Below are 21,087 nucleotides of genomic sequence, written 5' to 3'. Positions count from 1 at the left end.
CTGAATGGACAAAAGCTCATTAGATATGTAAAGACAAAGCTGACAGCTAAAGAATATTGGCAAATAAAAGAAGAATAAGGACTTAAAAAAAAAGGAGGAAAAAAGGGAGAGAGAACTTTGGGTAAAGGATTGAGAACCATACTTGGACTTCCAAAGCACTAAAGTGAATTAGAAGCACACATACTACTGACTCTCCTTTGGTTTAAAACTCACATATCTAATTTGTTACCTCAGTTAGCAGCTCCTGAGATAATTGGAAAAGATTAGTAGAAAAGAGTCTTCCTATTTAGTTTCATCTGAAAGGAATCTAGGTCAACCACTCTTAGGCTGCTCTGTGATGTGAACCAAAACTGTTCACACCAAGGACTGGGGACAATAGGGAGATCTGCTTCATCATCGTACTCCTGACTGGAAGTTACATACTAATGCAGATGCACCCTTTCTCTGCCTATTCAAATCAAGCAAAATCCTCGTTAATGACGCTGAAGGAAGAGCCAGCTTCGGTCACCTTTAAGACAACTTGGATTAGTCCTTTTACCAGTAGCTGAACTATTCGCAAAACATGGAATCCCAGAATGGCCGAGGTTCGAAGGAACCTCTGGAGGTCATCTGGTCCAACCCCACTGCTCAAACAGGGATGTCTAGAACTCCAGATGGCTTTTGAATATTCCCAAGGATGGAAACTCCACAACCTCTCTGGGCAACCTGTGCCAGTGCTCTGTCACCCCCACAGTAAAAAAAGTGTTTCCCAATGTTCAGAGGGAACTTGCTGTGTTTCAGTTTGTGCCCATTGCCTTTGGCCTGGCCACTGGGCACCACTGGAAAGAGCCTGGCCCCATTCTCTATGCTCTCTCCCTTCAGGTATGTATACACATTAGTAAGATCCCTCTCTGAGCCTTCCCTTCTCCAGGCTAAATAGTCTCAGCATTCTCAGCCTTTCCTCATAGAAGAAATGCTCCAGGTCCCTTCACCATCTTTGTGGCCCTTCGTTGGACTCTCTCCAATCTGTCCATGTCCCTCGTACTGGGGAGCATAGAACTGGATGAAGTACTCCAGGTGTGGCCTCACTGATGATGAATAAAGGGGAAGGAAAGGACTGAATGAAGAAATGAAGAAGGAAATAAATGTCTTGGACTTGTCTTCAGTGTTAAGGAAAAGACATTTTATCACTCCTCTGTTCTGAAGTAAGTTGAGTATATCTGCAGGTTACTGTATTGCAGAATTTCCTTTTTTCCTTTGCCTCTTAGGGCAAAGTAGAGACAAACCTAAAAAGCAATCTTCAATCAGGAGAATGAAACAAACTTCCATCTTGAACACTCAAGTTTGGCAGCGTTAAGTGCAATGACAATTTACAAGGTATCTCAGACCTCTAGACCGCCCAGGTCCATTTCCTAAAGGTCATCTGAGCAGCTACAATTATATGGGGATAGTTTTGAGGCAGAACAAGGAATTTACAGGTATGTTTGTTCCGCACACTGAAGCTAGATGTGGAGATATGGGAACTAGTTACGCTGTGGTGTGTAGAGCAGATACATCTTGACTATTTGAACTGGACTCTTTTTGTGTTTTCAGAAAAGAGCCTCAAGGTCATCATGTTTATATAGCGGCATAATTTATTACTATTAGTCATACGACGTCTAGAGGTTTTTTCTGTTAAACTGGAAAAGTATTGATTTTGCTGAAGTTACTACAAATTCATATTAGTAGTGGAGATCAAAATTTGACCCAATGAGGGCAGAATCTGTGATTTTCTATATGTATAAGCAACCATGAATAATTTTTATCTTTTGGGTATAATATTAGCTTTATATGTAATGTGAATTGAAGTAAAGTAAGATAATAAAAATCATTCTATGCTGTCTTACAGATTGCATTCAATATAATATACTTTCTAACTCTGAAACTATAGCACTTTTAGACATTGGCCTTTTCTGAGTAGATATGGCCATCTCTGATAAATTGTGTGGTGTTTTTTAAAATTAAAAAAATACTCCTATATTTAGAGGTCAAATGTTAATATATTAACCTAATTCATTACAATGCCCCTAATATTTTGAACTTAAATATTTCCCAAGTTCTTTGTTTTGATTAGATGGAGGTTTAATGTTCTCATTATGAACTAATACTCACAAGAGGGATAAGTGATGAAATGAGACTAATACAGCAAATTGCACTATATAAATGAATGCAACACAGGAAGATGAAATTAATGTCGTCTTAGATGCTTAGGTCATAATGGAAGATTTTTCTTGTATTGGTTAATTTAAAATATTTGTGACATTGTTTTAGCCAAATGTATTGTTGAGCTTCAAACCAGACCAAAGTTTGTGAATAAATGTTTGATGTCTATAGGAATAGATCCACTACTTACTGGAGAAGAGACCCAACAGCCTCCTATGTGCCCTCGTTTGCTAGCTAAATTTGTACCAGATGCTGAGACAAGCTTTGGCTTAGGAAATAATGCCTGGAAGTAAGCCAGATGAGAGGATAAAAATGTAGGCAGGAACTTTTACTAACCCTTAACCTTGAAAGTTCCATCATAAAGTTCTCTTAATATAAAAAAAGCAGTAAACTGACTTAGAAATTACAGTATATTATATTCTTACATTAAGAATGTCATACTTCTTTATGTAACAGGCCTCAATCACAAGTATTTAAGAAGTTACTTTCCAAGCCATTTTTTTAAGATTCTTTATTTCCTTCTAAAACCTATTGAAACCTTTGAGAAAGTATTATTATTGAGCTTTACAAAATTCACACATTGCATGAGGGAATCTTGATAGGAAAACTAAATACAAATAAGCATGTTGATGAACTCCAGATGAGGAGTATGCCACGTTTTATCTACATAAGAGCCAGTCATGGAAAACATTCAGAAAAATCTGCTTAGTATACATTTTCTTAACCATGAGAATCAATGTGCTGCTTCTTGTTACATTAATTCTTTATCCTCTCAGAAATCACAGGTTATAGGGATTATATATAGGGCATGGGAGAGAAAGAGAAAGAGAGATTGTATTTACCTGAAAATGCCTGAATTTGAGAATCTTCTACTTCAAACAACAACTCATCATGAATCTGGGCAATTAACCTGAAAAAATTTCAGAGACTTTAGATAACATATGCAAGAAATTTCTAACAGTGCTTTCCATTCATATCATCAAGTAATTGTTATATGCACAACGGATATGTTAAAGTGAAAATAAACATCTAAGAAAATGAAAAATTCATTAATGGAGTTAAAAGGATTACCACTCCACATATTTTGAAAATTTAAAGGCCATGGTTATAAACTGTGCTTGCTTAGCTTATAAATGTCATTCAGGGATTTGATGACGTGACAAGGTGTTACTGAAAACCGATGTAATTTGCAGAAAATTGCAAGAATTTACAGAGACAGGCTAAGTTTTGTTAATATCGCTTGGTTTTCTCAAACTGAGCTGGAATAAATGTGGTTGCAAATGGGCAGTTTTACTAATGCAAGTTAGGTCAATAGTAAGAGTACTTGGCTCACTGATATACCAATATTAACTCCAAGTACAAGGTTGGCCAGTGACTTGAGTCATTTCCAGGAAATAATCATTTCACTTAAGTGCAAAGTAGGTGTCCTCATGCTGACAAACAAGTGGGTTGAAGAATGAAAATGCAGGCGTAGATACACAACCCAATCTGTTGCCTCTGCTACCGGCACAGTTGCCTTCATAAGAACAGAGTGTACAGCTGAAAGCAGCAACATCTTGAAAGCCATGCAACTACATGTACCTTGAACTCTTCAGTTGAGCCGTTTTGTAACGAATTTATACTGCTGCTTTATTTTTCTCTTTGTCTGTATTAGCTTTATATCGATAGCTCTCTTGCACATGGACTGTGTCTTAATTGTTTAGTGCTTACAGGAATAGCACCCTAAATTGTTGGTTTCGGTGCAAAAGTACTTTCACAATGGAAATAATAAATGTGTTTGATTGAATCAAGACTACAGCAAAATAGATATGATTTAGCACATATAAACTTTGAGTGTAATTCTCAGGAAGGAAGGAAAAATACTGTATATCTGATTAGACTGTATTCCTACTAGGTTTATTTTATTACTTCTTTAATTATTGTAGCTGGGAGTCTAAGTCATGAAACTGTACCACCTCCTTCCAAATTGCTTTGCAATTTGTATACAACATTTAAATTAATGCCCATTGTAGACTTTTCTTAATACCTAGCAGTTATTCAAGTACATAATTCTTTACAAATGGCTGAAACATCAATATGGTTACTACTTATAACTTCACAGCTCTCAGGAAAATATCCTAGGACAGTTTCACACTGCCTTAAATTACAATGTGACATTGACTAACAGTGTGGTGAGCTCTAATAATAGATCTTAAATTATTAGTCACTTACAACACAGTCAGAAGCACAGTGAAACAGATTAACATATTTCTAATAGGAAATTGGGACATAGGATACAAAAAGAAATAGATGAAAAGACCAGGATCATCTGTAGCAAGAGAATACAGTTACATGAAAAGTTATCATTTCCAATGCAAGTAAATTAATTAAAGCAAGAGATCCCTCATAATCATTGAAATGACATGTAAAAAGATATAAATCAGAAAGAACAGTGAATATTAAAACCTCTGAATATACTGTGAATCAATGGAATAAGTGAAAATAATTGCATTGGTTGAACCAGTGCAATAAAAATGTGCTAGACCAGTTATTATTTGTACCAGAGTAGTGTCTCATGCCTTCAATCAGGATTAGAGCACCATATATTCTGAATATTTGGTAAAGTCCTTTCTTAAAAGAACTGAAAATATAAATTAAAAATTTTATCATAAATTTATCAGGATTTAGGAATGGAGGAAAAAGAATTGGATTTTCAAAACCACTCAGCATTGGATCAACTGATGACCTCATGTCCATGCTAAAAATAAAACCGAGTTCAGGAGGAGCAGGGTTGGACCAGAGATCTGTGCTACCTTATGTGAGTCAGAAAACCTGTGGAAGCAATGTGAAATGAACTCAAAATCTCTCTCTGGACAGCACAATGGACTTGCCACAACTCTACATGCTCCAGTTCATCTACTGAAACCAGCACAGCTATTTTAGCTTGATTCTCCATCTGGGCTAAAGAACCCCGTTTCTCAGTGCTTGTCATCCTGAATAGCACACCCTATCCCCTCGGTTATATTGCCAGTTAACTAAGGAACTGCACAGAGTTGCAGAATTACATCTACGCTGTCTTAAATATCTAGTGATTAATTTGAAGTTCAGGACAATATTCTGTCTGCTAAAATACAGACATAGAAGTTAGCGTTGTTGGTTCTCTCTCTAGCTCTGCTACTATCCTGCTAAACAATGCACATTCAATTAGAAAACGAGGATGATATTTATCTTGGAGATGTGACATCTAAGAAATAAGTATTTCTAATACATGTCTATTTTCAAAAGAAAGATATTATATAAGTTTTAATTAATGCTAAACATGATTTCCTAGCTTGATGCCAAGAAGTGGAATAATATATACTATTTCCTCCTTAATTTTTATGACACAAGTTACTTTTTTTTTTTTATGATCTCTTCTCTCTTCTTTTTCTTATCCATCTCACATCAACTTAATGGGTTCTGCTCTTGCAAGTTTACAGTACAAGGCCTCCTGTATTTTTTCAGGGTTGTTAAAGTAATAGCATTCACATGCAATATGCTGTTCCAAAGAAGGAAGCATTCAATTTTATATGAATGCAGATGAAAGAAAAATCAAAGCAATTTATACATTCAGAATTCATAGCTTTCACCATTCCAGTGCGTGTGCACACCCACCCAGTGCACACCTTGAGTGATACAAGTTTGAAAAAACTCCGACACTTTTGATTAATAGCTTAATTGAATCATTTTCACTTTGAAGTAATATTGAAATAGCAAGCTCCTCTCATTATCTCTTGCTTAAAAGGTATGGTAAACTAGATTAGAGACTGCAAACCAGGCAGAGACTAGTACTTTTGTTGTTTTACAGATGATAAGAATGACTTTGATTTACAAGCTAATATTTTATTAACTATTTTCCTGATTGCCTGCAGATTAGGCATCATTTTTTATGAGTACACATATGATATCTTTTACTGAGAAACATGACCTGCATCTGACTATGACTGTGGTGTGGAATGGAGATACTGCTACAACCCGCACCTTCAAATGCAGAAGTATTTCTGTGATTGCCAGTCTGCACATGGGGTTTGACATCAGTTTAGTGTGTCCAGCACACAATATCCTTCTTAAACTATTACGCTGCACTATAGAATTTTAAAAAGAAAATATTTTTTATTCTCTTCAACTATATTCATCATTCTTCCAGTTTGCTATGAAACAACACAGAGACTAACTTCTCAGGCCTTCCACGGATCCATCCAGTTATCTTTATCATAATCATATTGACTTAATATACGCCCAAACAAATTAAACTATCATCAAGAGATTTTTTCATAGTATTCTATTTATGAGACCATATTGCCTCTTTACAGTTTATTTTTTCCTAGTACCAGGCCAGTTTGTCTAATATAAGAACAAATGAGGCTTTTCTTTGTTACTGTAAAGCAATGTATTCCAGATCTGGACCTCTCTGTTCTAAAGTACAGAATTGCAAGTTTTTCCATGACTGCTTCAAATGTGTTGCCTAGAAATAAGTACACTATTGAACTGACTTCAATAAAACAGCTATTATCTTATTGGCAAGCAACTGTATTTCTTTACCATTAAAGGAAACATTTTGTCTAAACTGCAAACAAGAGTGCTAGTGCTGTGGCATTACATGCTGTAGAGTCTATCGTAAGAATATCCCATAGAAGAGGCAGTGTAGGATAGGGAAAAGAAAGACAAGATCGTCATAGTAGTCTTTCTCAGAACCTGTTTTTTAACAGCTATGTGCAGTGCTTCAGGCCATTACAAGATGTCAAGAGATGCTCAAATTAATTAAATTCATGATCCTTCTGTATTCAGGATCTAAATTCAGCCAAGTTAGGCTCTGAATTAGGGGTTCTGCATTGACATCTGGAAACCCCCAACTCTATGCACTGACTTTGCAGGGGTACCACCTCCTAATACAGCTGTCTACATTGGATACCTGAAGTTAGACAGAGAGAACAGCCCTCTGTACTTTTTTGTGATATGTTTTTGTATCACCAGGGACATTTTTACTGCTGATAACACCACATCCAAAGCATAATATGGTCTAGTTTTCCAGACTGGTCTGTGTGAAGATAATACAAGATATAAACCGCTGATGGATACCTAGGGACTAACCGTGGGTTAATTTTCTCTGTCGTTTGGTAGCAGGCAATCTGGACCCACCACACGCCAGCTCCAGACCACTCAAAATTCACCTCAATCTCAGCTGCTGTGTCTATCCACTTCCCTCACCACCGCCCCTGACACTCCCATGGGAGGTCTAATTAAGCACAGGCAGCCCGAAGGATGGGAATGAGACAGGCCAAGCCACAGGTGTAAGGTGGTAAGTGTATTGCTTGAAGCATATCTGAGGGGAGCTGTCTGGGTTGAGTCTGAACAGAAAATAAATTAAAATTAAGTTTAAAATTGTGTAAGAAGTAGGAAAGCTTTAAAAAGAGAGGGTCTAACTGTCATGCATAAAACAGTTGGACTCAATGATCTTCAAGGTCTTTTCCAACCTAAATGATTCTATAAGGAATTAAGGGCACCTTATTCTGGCGAAGAAACAGGCCGAGAGCTCAGACTGAAATAGTTTAAGATGCTTCCTGTTGGTTAGTTCTACATCTTCAGAAAAAAAAACGCGTGGCACCATCAGGTTGTCTAATTCTGAGCTAGAGTACTCAAGTGTAAAATTTCCATGAAAAATTGCACATTTTATTTCAAATTTGAAGACATGCTGAGAATTAAATCATAACTGAACAAAAGATTTCCTAAAGCCAAAGGATTCTCCTCAGAGAAGGAGCAAAAACAATGAGTTATTTGAAATCAATCATAGCTTATTTGTTTGAGTAAAAATACTAGTTAAACTTAAAAAAAATCCTATAATGCATTATTTAAGAACATAAGACAATGCTAATAAGTTTTTATATAGGTATAATAAAAATGTATAAACATTAAAAAAAGTTACTAGAAGCACACTGCTTTAAAAAAGGTATTAATGATCACTTGGTAGCACAATAAGCATTTAGAAATACTTTTAAAAATCAGTCCATTTCTATTCACAGATGTTTTTCGTCTTATTTAAAAAAGCACTATGTCCCCGATCATTAAAATTAATACCATTTTCTGATACAACAGTATCAGATTTTATATCCCAAATATTAATATCCTTGTCTGTCATCCTATGTTATTCCCTTTTTTGATTAATAAAATAATCATCCAACTAGTAACATCACATTTTTTCATTTTGAATTTGAAACTTCTAAATGCATAATGGGAGACTTCAAAATTGCAGACAGGAGAGCACATAGTTAAAAGCTTTGTATATAATGATAAGTTTAAAAAAATTCCCAGAAGAGCATAAAACCTGTTAAGTGGTTAGGAAAAAAAAGATAAAAAGAGTAAGATATTTTGAAATCAGATAAATGAGGGAATACGAAAAACCATAATAATAAATGGAACGATGTTTTATGTTCTGTAACTGAAAAACAAGAACTTAATGACTTGAAAATTTGAGACATTCATACTTAATAAATTAATATTTAATAAAACAAAATATTGGTTTGCAAGGCATGTAGTAAAACACATTGCCAGAAAAAGCCAGAATGGTTGCTCATGTAACAAACACTCATATGGATTTCAAGAGCATTTAGAAATGATGACATACAACTATTTTGGGGGAAGACTTCTAAACCTTCTGTTTCAGAACTTAGACTCATCCCCACAATCAGACCACAATGAAAATCTGCAGAGAGGCTATCCTACTACAGATCCTACACCTTCCTCCGGAAGCAACTGCTACTGGCCACAGTCAGGAATAATGGACCAGATGGATGTTGGATCTGATTCTTTTTAGAAATCTCTATGTTCCCTACACTAAAACTGTATTAAATTATTCCTGATACTACAAATACTACCTGTTGTTTAACTGCTGCACAGTTTCCCCACAAAAGTACACAGATTCCAGCAGAAAGAATGCCTATGAAGTTGTCATGTAACTAAGGAACAAGTTTATGATAATTTTGTAACATTTTGTAGACTTTCCAAGTTTCTTTTGAAGCTACATTTATAAGGATTTCTAACGTGGTAGTATAAAAGCTATAGCTTAAGATATATCATGCCTGTATAGATGTTAACCTGCATTAACTTCAGTCGACCTCTTTCAGTGTTTCCGTAATAAAGATATTTCGACATTTTGACTACAAAAATTCAGCTGACGTGAAGTTTGTTTTTCAGCAGCTACATCATGAAAATCAGGAAGCTGAACAGATGGTTAATTAAAGAGAATAGAATTTTCACATGTACCCAAAGTGTTTTAAAACATATCAATCTAAAAGGTGACCTACAAAAGGTTTTTATAAACAGAAGTTTTTTATTTGTGTTGAATGACCCACATAAAGGAACATTGAAAAACCTGCTACATCATGAATGTCCTTTTTGGCTGTGATATTTAAGCATCTTAAATCTATTTAGCTCTTTATAGAAAGAATAAATCATTCTGACTTGTTCTGGCTCACTATGCATGAAGTGTTCAGGTAGCAGCTCACCATCTTGTGGATACATGTGAAATACTGCTTTAAATGCTTGAGGAAAGCAATTGCTTTTGCTGTCCCAGCACGCCTAGAAATACAATGTTATTTGGGCACTTTGGGAAGCAAAGACCTACATGCTGGACTGGAACAGCTCACAGCTGGACTGTGGAGAGCTCACAGTCATTTCTGATCCAGCAACATGATCTAGGATGTTTCCTTCTGCTACTGAAGCAAAAGCGCATCTGTGATACAAAAATCTTACTCTCCTCTCAAGCAGAATCCAAAGCTTTTATCTTTTCCTTGTGATTCCATTTCTCCAGTATTAGGCTAAGGATGAAAGTTGACAATCTTGCTAGAGTTAATCCTTTAGAGCAGATCTGCAACCATATACTGGGAAATGCGGGCAGAGTACCAGAGAAATAAGCATTTGCTTGAAAATCCTGGATAACTGCTACAGAAGAAACATGAGTAAAAACAATTCTTTAATTCATGAAGAAGAATTCGTAAGATTTATGCCTAGAATTAAAGAAAATCTTCACACATAGCAGCAACACTAAGCAGTTTACTGAATGTATTTGGTTGAAGCTATGATTAATCAAGAAGTTGGTTTTATTAGTATGTTCTTTTGTAAGAATCTGAGAAACTATATATAACCAGTCAATAAAGTACTAATGCTTGAATCCCTACACACTTCATAAAAATGCCTCAAGGTTCTTGTGTGTAACTAAAAGTGAAGCTACCTCCAACACATGAATCATTTGTGATTTATCATGTGATTTGTATCTGAAAAAAATCCAGGTCACCTAATGCAGTGCTTGATCCTGGGACAATTAGGGTTGTTTCTTATTAATTTAGCTATCTGTGTAGAAGTGAGCTGCATGTACAGTTCACCAACTCAGAAAATCATTAGGTTCATTGATTAAAGTGTTTGTTCCCTGAGGAAGACATACAAAACTTCCAACATCCACTGCTAATGAAAAGCAGCTGGGACCAAGAAAATAAGATCACGTCTTTTCCTTTTGTTTGCTGGTGGCTCCTTCTTTTCAGATCTTTCATTTATATCTGGCCTGTTGCTGAACCTGTCTCTTTAACTTGGCTCCAGCCATACTCAGAAGTAAAGCTGAGTGTTTGTGGCACAGGTCCAGTGCTGAAGGAACAATAAATTGGTGAGAAAGCAGAATTGCTGGATTCACACCAAATTACTCAATAGTTCTGTGGACTTGTTAAATTTACTTTGCCTGTTGTTGGGATATTATCATCTTTGATGATTTTCTGAGAAGTCCATGTAGCGCCAGGTAGATTTTGGGTACCATCACTGCATCTTCAGCTTACAAAGTGATATTTTAGAAGAATTGCTACAGGCAGCAATTCTTCCACAATCTGCCAGCATCCTTCTTTCTTACCAAGCTTCCATGCATCTGCCACTGCAATGATGTTTTAAACACTGAAAATAACTACAATCATCCACGTAAGTTCACCAAGCACCTTTCCACTCTCATCAATTCCATAAATCTGTCTTTCAGCTACTACTGTATGCCTTGATCTCACTTCAGAAGTTTCTTTGCTATCATCTGCCTGCAGGAAACATTCTGTGGAGGTTCTGTGAATTGTATCAGACAGGTAAAACCTGGCACTTGAATAATTTATGTCAGCAGCACATTTTCAGTAAGCAACCTGGCCATCAACGGCAGAACAGCATCTTAACAAAGATCTAGGTAATATGGAAGAAGTCTGAAGAAAATTAATTTTGATTACTCATCCGCGCCACACAAAATTCAGAGATGTTAACACTGATGCCAGTAGCTAACCCATACTAATATCAGTTCCTTATCATATATGTGTTGAATTTAATGCTACTTTTCCCCATTTCTGTAAAATTATTTCCAAGTAACTGATTGACTTTTTATTGTCAACAGTGTAAGTTGCTAGGCTGGCATTTGAATTAAAAGATGAAGAAACACAAAGAGAAAAATGAGACTGCTAGTTCTGTCGAACAGCCATTGATCAGTCACAGTAGAATACACTGTTTTGTCACGAGGGCCTCTCTGATGAAGCATCATGAAATGTAACTTTATTACCTTTCCCTGACTTTCAAATGCAACATCGTATGTGCAAATAATAACTGAAAATCTACTGACTACTTACTAGTCATACAAAAATGAAGCTTCAGACTGTCGGCTCAGAGCTTGCTCATGGCCGAACAGTTTACAGCATATACAAAATGAATGCAGTGCTGTCAGTGGAGAAGACTGCAAACATGCCTGCAAACTAACACTAAAAACTGTAAGACTTTATCTAGAATTTACTTTTTTTTTTTTTATTTCCAACGTAAGGAAGACAAAATGTTGAGTGTTAGCCACTACTTGGCTACGTCTTATAGGATACTGTCTCCCAGTGTAAATGGGGGGTTCATAATCACTTCTAAAGCATATATAAAAGATATTTCTCTTTGATAGGCTGTTCAAAGTGAAAACCCTGTTTCCAAAATTAGAAGTTCTAATAGGGAAAAAAAGTACTTACAAGGGGTGAAGATAGAAGAAAAGATAGTAGTGTGCTATCTTTGGAATGAATATGATCTGCTGTGATGATAATAGGAGACTGATTATATTTCTCTTTTTGGAAGAGCTACCGTGCATTCCTCCTGTTACAGCAACAGCACCGATTATGTATACGCTTCCTTTTAACAATATTTTTCAAAGCACTTTACAAAGGATGTTAGGATCATTATCTTGACTTGACTGATAAGAAAATCAAGAAACAAGACCACTGAAAAAATAACTAATTGCACGTCACCTGGCAGACAAGTGGAAACCCAAATTTTCAAGTTTCAGTCCTGTACTCTTTTGGCAAGACCACAGTGATGCTTTCAGATGCCTGAGCCTCCATCCAACCAGGTGAGTGTTCACAGAATTTATAAAGGCATTGATTGTGCTTTTCTGGCAAGCCTGGCTTGTAAGTACCTACTAAATATTACAGCAAGGAGCCATAAATGACTATGAAAAGGCTCTCCCTTAGCAAAGCCATCCAGTTGTTAATGGCTGGAAGAAGTTCAAAATTGCAGTCTGCCTCTTTTAGATGCCCTTGCCATCTTGGTGTTGCCCAGCCATGATATTTATGATAGGAATAAGGCTAGGCAGTGATACTTCTCTGATGTCTGGTATAGCCATTCCCCTATGGGGGAAAAAATTCAACAGTATTTCACCATGTCTGTTACTTCCTTAGCCATTTGGTGACATTACTTATTTAAAAGAAATAGTTTCGAGAAAGGACAGCCCAGGCAAAATTTTCTGTTGAGAGAAGAGAACATTCACAAGCTTTATCAGACATGGCATTAGTTGCAAAAAACTTTGGCTTTCTCAGAATTACAACGAAGAGCTAGTTATGAACCCAAAGATCTGTGTGCTAGCTAGGACCTGAAGAAGGGAGTATGTCCTTTGCCCTCTCACCATCACCACTTGCCTCCTCCAGTAAAGACTGTTGGCTGCTTGTCCCAGAAGGCAGGTGCTTTATTGCTAATCTAACTCAAAGTTACACCTGCTAAAGAACTATTCAACCAGGCCACAGCTGACAGATTCTGGCCTCTCTGTACAACTCTGGCAGCAGAAAGAATTATAATCAGCGCAGAGAATCTGCCCCAAAATGTACAATGCAATACATTATAGTACATCATGCAACATTTAACACATAAATATATCATCGTCTGGCTGCATGCAGTATCTTCACCAAAGAACCATTTCCCATTTCAGATTTATACTAGAAGGCCACTTACTTCTCTTCTTCTGGTAAAAGTTTGATGCTATTTTGGTCAAAAAGTTGCCATACAAGATTGTTACATCTAAGTTTTTATGACTTCCCCTTCAGGATGACAGCAGAAACACTGATGTTCTGCACTACTCGCTATCTCTGCTTTTATCTGAACTACTGCAAAAATTTCTGTTCTACTTGATTGTTTACTACAGCATTGCTAAAAATGAGAATCCATTTTGTTTGGTTTTTTTTCCTGCATGTTTGCCTTCAAAGTATCTTTCTATTGCAGCAAATAATAATGCTCACTGACTCTCTGCATCATCTCCTCCACCCTTTATTACAGGAAAAATAGACTTCATTATTTCTGCTAGTGGCATAAAAATCTTAAGGACATTCTGTGATATCCTACCCAACTATGAGCAGTTACAACAGAAGAGAACCATGATGACATAGCTTTTCTTTAGCAAAGGAAAGCCATCTATACAAGAATAAAAAATGTTCATTTATTTTGCTTGAGCGCTGGTTTCCTGATTCCTGTTTTTTTCCCAGCCCATTGAATGTTCAATTCCCATTGTACAATACACTCAAAATACAGGAAGGATATGATCAGCGGGCTTGATTTCAAAGATGCGGAACTACCACTGAACTAGATCTGACTGAGTTTAAATAGCCCCAGGGCACTTCATCACCTTGGGATGGATTTACAGATCCAACCGTTTAAGCACGAAGATCTAACTTTGAATGTATAAAACCATCCCACAAGTCCTTGCTTGTTAAAAGATTCAGAGGCATATACGATATTTCTACAGTTGTTTAAGATGCCAAAACCACATTCGTTTCAACTAATTTTGTTTTAAAATCAAACATTTTTGTAATCATTCATTACTAACCTGGCTGTTAAAGTCGGAGAACTGACAACAGAGGTAAAAATCTCCACCATAGCCATTTTACAAAGATCAGCTGCAGATCCTATGAGAGAAAGTGGTCTGATTTTAATTTGAAGCATGTAAAGGAAAATGTTCTTCTTGTAACTATGGCATAAGAATGAAAAACATCCAAAGGTTTTTAGTTATAAGAATTTGCAAAACTAGCAGATTCAATTCATGTAATATGTGAAACAGATCATAAGATTAACAAATAACAAACTAAATAATTACATGTTAATTAACATCATAAAAGAATAATATTAAATTTTGTTTTAATTAAAGGTGAATTTGTCAATCATGGCCATGAATTGAAAACTCCCTTTTCATAAAAAATGTCTGAACTTATCTAACTCTAAATTGGAATTTAAAATTACCTATAAATCAATTAAAATTTAATGTCACAAAAGATTAGAACATTGTTTCAGAGCTACATTTCCATTTGGAAACTTAATTTTATGCTTTTTCATATTTCCATGTGTAGGTAACGTATGTTCAGTACATTACAGTGTTAAGATCAGTGGTGCATAAAACAGTGTCATATTATGTAATAGATTACGCATTTCTGGTGATCAAGAGGCAGAATGATTCTCCAGGCCTGCAGTTTGGTGAAGGGGTCTGTTCTGAGCTGTATCACAGTGTTTTAATAAATTTTACATGAAGATTTATCAGATACAATACAGGAAAAAAATCTTTAAATAAGTATTGGAAGCCATAATTCTAAGTTCCTCATCAGATATCCTCAATATACTAGACCGTAGACATATTCCTTCTCACATCCCCTAACTCAATGAATTTTGAATTCTTTCTTCCAGAGTAGGGATAAAGAGCAGCCAGGTAGGCAAATGGCAAGGGTACTCTCCTGGCAGATAAGAGAGAATATCTAAGAGATCAAGGGGACAGACTTAACATCTCTTCTTTCTTCATGGTTTTCTGTGATGAACTACTGCCTCTGAAACTCTGTTTTACTCATTAACTACATCAAGTGCTGATTATTGAGATGGCTATGTCTAATTGTGAATTTAGCCCCAAATACCGGTCGTGTTTTCCTGTTCAAATGATGTGTCAAACTGATTCAATATAAGACAAAAAGGGACACATTGATATAGAATGTAAGAAAGGATGTTTCAGCAAAGGCCAGGTGACCTTCTTAGTGATTGTGAGAATAAAATCATATAGTCGAGTATTTAATCCATCACAATACATATGTTCTATATTTATTCTTCATGAAAAAATGTAAAGTAATAAAACATAGAAGAACTCTCAAAAGAAAAAATCTTTTCTGAGGAGACCTTATTGCAGCCTTCCAGTACTTCAAGGAGGCCTACAGCAAAGATGGGGACAGACTTTTTAGCAGGGCCTGTAGCGATAGGACAAGGGGTAATGGTTTTAAACTAAAAAAGGGCAGATTTAGACTAGGTATAAAGGAGAAATTTTTCACAATGAGGGTGGTGAAACCCTGATACAGGTTGCCCAGAGAGGTGGTAGATGCCCCATCCCTGGAAACGTTCCAGGCCAGGTTGGACAGAGCTCTGAGCAACTGGATCCAGTTGAAGATGTCCCTGCTCACTGCAGGGGAGTTGGACTAGATGGCCTTTAAAGGTCCGTTCCAACGCAAAGATTCTATGATTCTATGATATGATTTTCAGAAAAAAGTTATTTTAATTATTTTAAAAGAAAATAATTATGTTCTTCTGGTTGACTTTGCCACAGTTTTGTAGTTTAACTGATATAGCATACTTTAGAAAAAGTATTTTGATTATATTTTTCTGACCAGTTCTGCAGTGCTTTTTAAAAATTTTCCTTAAAGTTAACATGATAAATAACATAATGGACCAGATGCTAGTGAATGGTGCTCGATTATTTTCCCAGAGAATTTGGAACTTACAAAACAGCAAACTCCCAGAGTAGAGTTCTTCCAACTAAATGTAACAGTTTTCATGATTTAATATTGTAATAAAATACATGGTTTGCTCTAGAAGGTTATCTAGAGCTGAATTATAACTGAAGAATATTATGCAGTTATATGCATTATCCAATTGTAGTAAGTTAAAGCTGGAACTCTACATTTCAATATTGTCATGCATCAGAAGAAGCCTTCTGCTGTCAGTTGCTGTTCCTATAACCAAAATGCAAACTGCTTAAATTAATTAGACTATTATAGATAAATATAAACCACATCTATGCAGTTTAGTACACTAACTGTGATAAAATGTTTTAGCATAATTAGAGATTTTTTACAGTCTTTAAACATTATCTCAGAGATGAAACTTTGAAATTAAAAAATCCTTGTAGTCTAGATGGAAATTTTTAATAAAATTTGGGCATACTGAATACTTTAGAGTTTTTAATCTTTGCTTCATCACATCTTCTAACATTGTATGTTTTGAATAATAGTTACACTATTTTCATTAGATTTGTCCTCCAGTATTATTTGAACCAACAATGAAATATGATAATCTTATTCTTGTAGGTTATGATACCTATAAGCAAGCATTTTGTAGACAGTCCTGTGATAGATTTGCCTCAGCTCCAAGCTCTTTGGACAGATGGACATAAGCAAGTGCTGCCCAGAAGACCATGTAGCTTTATTAATGCGACACTGTACACTCAGCAGGACCCACTCTATTAGCTCAAGGATTGTGCCTTCAACTGGAGAGGGCTGCTGGCCAGCTGGATGGAAACCCAGGTAAGCTGAACACAGGTCTCCGGAGAAGGTTGGACAGGCATGCCCAGTGCTACCAATGTGCAAGCTTTACTGCAGACTTTATAAGGAGATTTTAAAATTCTACATTTGGGAGCTTAATACAGCAAGGCAGCCACCACTTGAGCACAACTATTATTCAAGCAACAGGGTATATATTAGAATTCTAGATCTGTACATATCCTTGCAGAGACAGTACTTAAATTCAGTTACTAATTACAAGGAGTGTCAAACATGACATAAATACTTAAGTAATTTTTAAAATTAAACCTTAAAATGAATAATATTTGGAGAGGAAAAAAAGAAAAAAACAAATGACCCTTTCAAAAGGAAAATTCAAGTCACTTTATAAAAAGCACACCATCACCATGTCTAGAAAGCACTTTTTACTCGCCTGTAAATTGTACGCTTCCAATATAACTTAATGGAAACCCTATCAGCAACAGTCAGTTGAAAAAATAATTCTTCTAAGGGGTGGCTTGGTAGGATCTCAGTCTTGGACTGCCAGCTCACTTTTTATTTTTTTCTTTAGGTGGATAAATTCTGTACAAGACTGAGCCCCAAATGATTTAAACAGAGTTTGTTAATGCATCAGATTAACTAACATTTGAGTATTTTATGCTGATTTTTACATTTCCAACCTATATGGCAAATTTGCAATGTTTTTCTGTGAAAAAATACCTTTTTTCTTGCCCTCCACAAAATTAAGTTTGAATGATCCCTACAAAGAATGAGTTAGGTTTCAAAACAAATAATAACAATGCACAATCCTTGAAATAGTGTATATTCCTCAAGCTAAAGCTATCTGGCAAAATAAAAGCTAGAATCTGTAAGCAGCGTAATCACAGAAACCCTTTTGGAGTAACCAACTGTCGAAGCTTGAAAAGAAAATGCTTTAAGACAACAATACATCTGAAGCACTGAATTCTAGATATTCTCTCTATGCATAGTTTGTACCTATACCTACATTTAACTACCACAGAGCACTATGGTGTTTTAGAACATTGTGTTTTATGATACTGTTTACTGGCAATTTTCAAGGTAGATAGAATACATTTAAACTTCTATTCTGTAGTAAAACCCAGGCCTCAGTAGCCTACTCAAGTAGACTGCTAGAATATTCATTCTCTTGAGATTATCAGAGTTTACCACTGAAGCCAAGTGCAGATGAAGAGATAGGTAGGTAAGTAGGAAAGTGGGCAGGTGGTTTTTTACCTTGAACAACAAAATTGACAGCCTGCCTCTCTGCTTGAGTGCGTAGTTTGTAATCCTGTGCATTAATATTAGCCAGTGGTCTTTTACGTCCCATTATGGAAACCACGTAACCTTGTAGGATTTAAATAGAAATTCATATTCTTAGAGTGATTAAAATTAAATTTCAAAAATTGTTTTTGAAGATAATACAGATTTTTGTAATTATGTGCTGCCTGAGTCAAGTTAATACTTTGCCCTCTGAAAATAGTCAAAGCTTCTCTTATTTAAACATTAACTGCTTATCGTAATTTTGGTCTAAGAATTATTTCATTCAGAGAATTGGTACATGTTATACAAGGAAAACAGCTGTTCATTAGAGCTGTATTTTCATTAGGAATGACTACTGATATACCAGCAAACTCTGTGGGAAATGAAACTATAAATACCTAGCAGAATTAGCTATCTATTAGCAGCCATAATTAGAGCTTTCCATGCAATGAATAGTTTACTTGGGAATAGCAAAGAAAAATCAATTTGTAGAGTAATTAAATAATTAATGAATATTTCCCCAAATATCAAATAGTTTTGGGGACAAAAAACAAAGTTATAACTTTTTTTCTATTTTCTTTATGTGGTATTTTCATGTCCCTTTTACAGCCAAACCTCCTTAACCCTAGTGTGGTAGGGTTTTTTAGTTTAAAAGAAACACATGAAAACACAGTTAAAGCTTCATGTTAGTCCTAATGATGTTTTTTGCCAAAACAACTATTCTGGAGGGCAAGTGAGAGGAGTTGAGAAAGGAAAAGAGATGTGACGATCCTTTTGTCAAAATAACACACACAAAACCTTATCTCAGCTTATCTTCAAAACTAAACTTCTTTTCTTATTTAAAAAAAAATAAAAAATCATCCATGTTAAAAATATATCTTTACAAAACCTTTCGTTATACTTCTGATCACCTTGAGTATCCATGAATTGTCATTAGATACTTATGGATGTTCAGACTGCTAAAGAATTTCACCTCCTCTTTGGCAACCAAGGTATGCAAGCACATGTGGTAAGGACGCCCCCTCAAACACAAAGGTATGACCTTACTATGGACAACACACACCCAGACTTAAGTGCTGAGGATAAAGATGGTTCTGCTGAATTAATACAGCTTTCTGCAAATTAGTATATTTCCAGGAGCACTGATACCAAAAGTACCAGTTTTGGAACAAGGAGCTGAATTATCTGGAAGCTAGGCTATCCTTTGGCAAATCATTCTTCCCAATTCAACTAAGATTTTCCATGAAGAACAGTATCTAAAGACAGAATTCTTGAAACATTAGATTCTCAGGGAAAAATAGATTTCCTGTAATATTCTTATTCCTGTGTGGTATGTCTCCACTGCAGAATCACCCTTGTAACACTCATAGCTGATTAGCATCCCCAAACAAATACCATCATTCATATAATAGTGGCAGATATGCTTCTGTGGTCAAAGATTAATCTTCAAATACATATTTGAATGAGGTCTTAATGTAGTCTTTGTAATATGTTGATAATTTCATCAAAAACCAACAATATAACAACATATATACTAATACACTAACAAAAATATCTTCATCACAAATTATTATTATTCATATTGTTATCACATCTACACGGACTATCAGACATTCATTACATCTAAATAATATTAGTTGGGTGAGTGCTGTTCACCTTTGAACTGCAGACAAGTAAAGAAAAGTTACCTTATAATGAGCTCACTAGGTTGGAATGTTTTTGTTGGGAAGTTGGATTCTGAGGTGGATTAACAATAAAAATTTTAAGTAACGTTGACCTGCTGCAATTTTTTGAGCTTGTACAATCAAAACAGATTGTTATTCTACCATTAATGGTTAAAAAAAATGGTTGATAGATGGGAGTGAGAGGAGAAGTAAATACTAATTAGACAAGGATGTTTCGATGACATTAGTTACAACACTCTTGTCTACTAAACTCATAAACCAGATTCTTAATCACAGAAGTCTGCTTGTTGAAATTTATTCACCTTTAAGAAAAGTATGCTATGTTATTTTAAATAGGTGAAAAATATATTTTAAAAATGTAATATTTTACTAGATATGTTATATTGGGCTTAATTATAGCTAAAAATAGATTTTCAGTAACTTCACTTTTCTTTAGTAAGATTAATGAATGAAGGAATGCAACTGTGTGACACAAAGACAGTTCCTGCTTCCAGTAGATTTTTAAGCCCTATAAAGGACAAAAAAGGAATACGATCCATTTTCATGACTGGAAGTCAGTTATATGTTTCTATCACCCATACAACGACGCATAATATTATATGCAAATTTACTATTTATTTCCACAAAAATTCATAGTACAGTATACCCTACCAAGAAACAAAAGAAATAAATTTTGACAGTCTGCTAATTAGCTTTTAAAAGACAATATTTCAAGCAGCTATATTTTCTCTCCTGAAATTACTGCACTCGTAGGATTCACTAAATATAAATGAATATGTAGACTAACAACAAATTTGATGCAAGAAGAGTTTGCAGCTGCTGGCTCCAAGAAGCACTCCGCACACATCTGTCATCACAGATACCACCTGAACTTCAAGAACATAAATTCTGACTGATGCAAAGAAAATATACATTAAAAAAGATTGGATCTGTAAATTGGCTCTTTGACTAAATGGCTGAAATTCCATGGTCCAGCAGCCACGTAGCATATTTATTAAGTAAAAGATTCCTTGGGCTTTTTTGTCTTGGAGTACATTATATGTCAAAATGATGCAGTGTAACTTGACAATAAGTAGGGTTCACTCTGAGAACAAGCATCT

General features: G+C 35.5%; 1 protein-coding gene across 1 annotated transcript in view; it reads right to left on the bottom strand.

Moving 5' to 3' along the window:
* POLN (DNA polymerase nu) overlaps nt 1-21,087 on the bottom strand; it is a gene marked incomplete at its 5' end in the record, with an annotated part of 104,223 nt that overhangs the window by 9,331 nt on the left and 73,805 nt on the right. Inside the window, 3 exons of the mRNA XM_081999743.1 lie at nt 3,024-3,091; nt 14,324-14,402; nt 18,276-18,386. Of these exons, the coding sequence (XP_081855869.1) occupies nt 3,024-3,091; nt 14,324-14,402; nt 18,276-18,386 (258 nt within the window). The remainder of the gene's footprint in view (nt 1-3,023; nt 3,092-14,323; nt 14,403-18,275; nt 18,387-21,087) is intronic.

Source organism: Phaethon aethereus (genome assembly GCF_964289735.1).
Source record: "Phaethon aethereus genome assembly, chromosome: 4".
NCBI classification, from domain to species: Eukaryota; Metazoa; Chordata; class Aves; order Phaethontiformes; family Phaethontidae; genus Phaethon; species Phaethon aethereus.
Note: the sequence above shows the minus strand (reverse complement) of the source record. Positions and strands in the feature narration are given on the sequence as shown.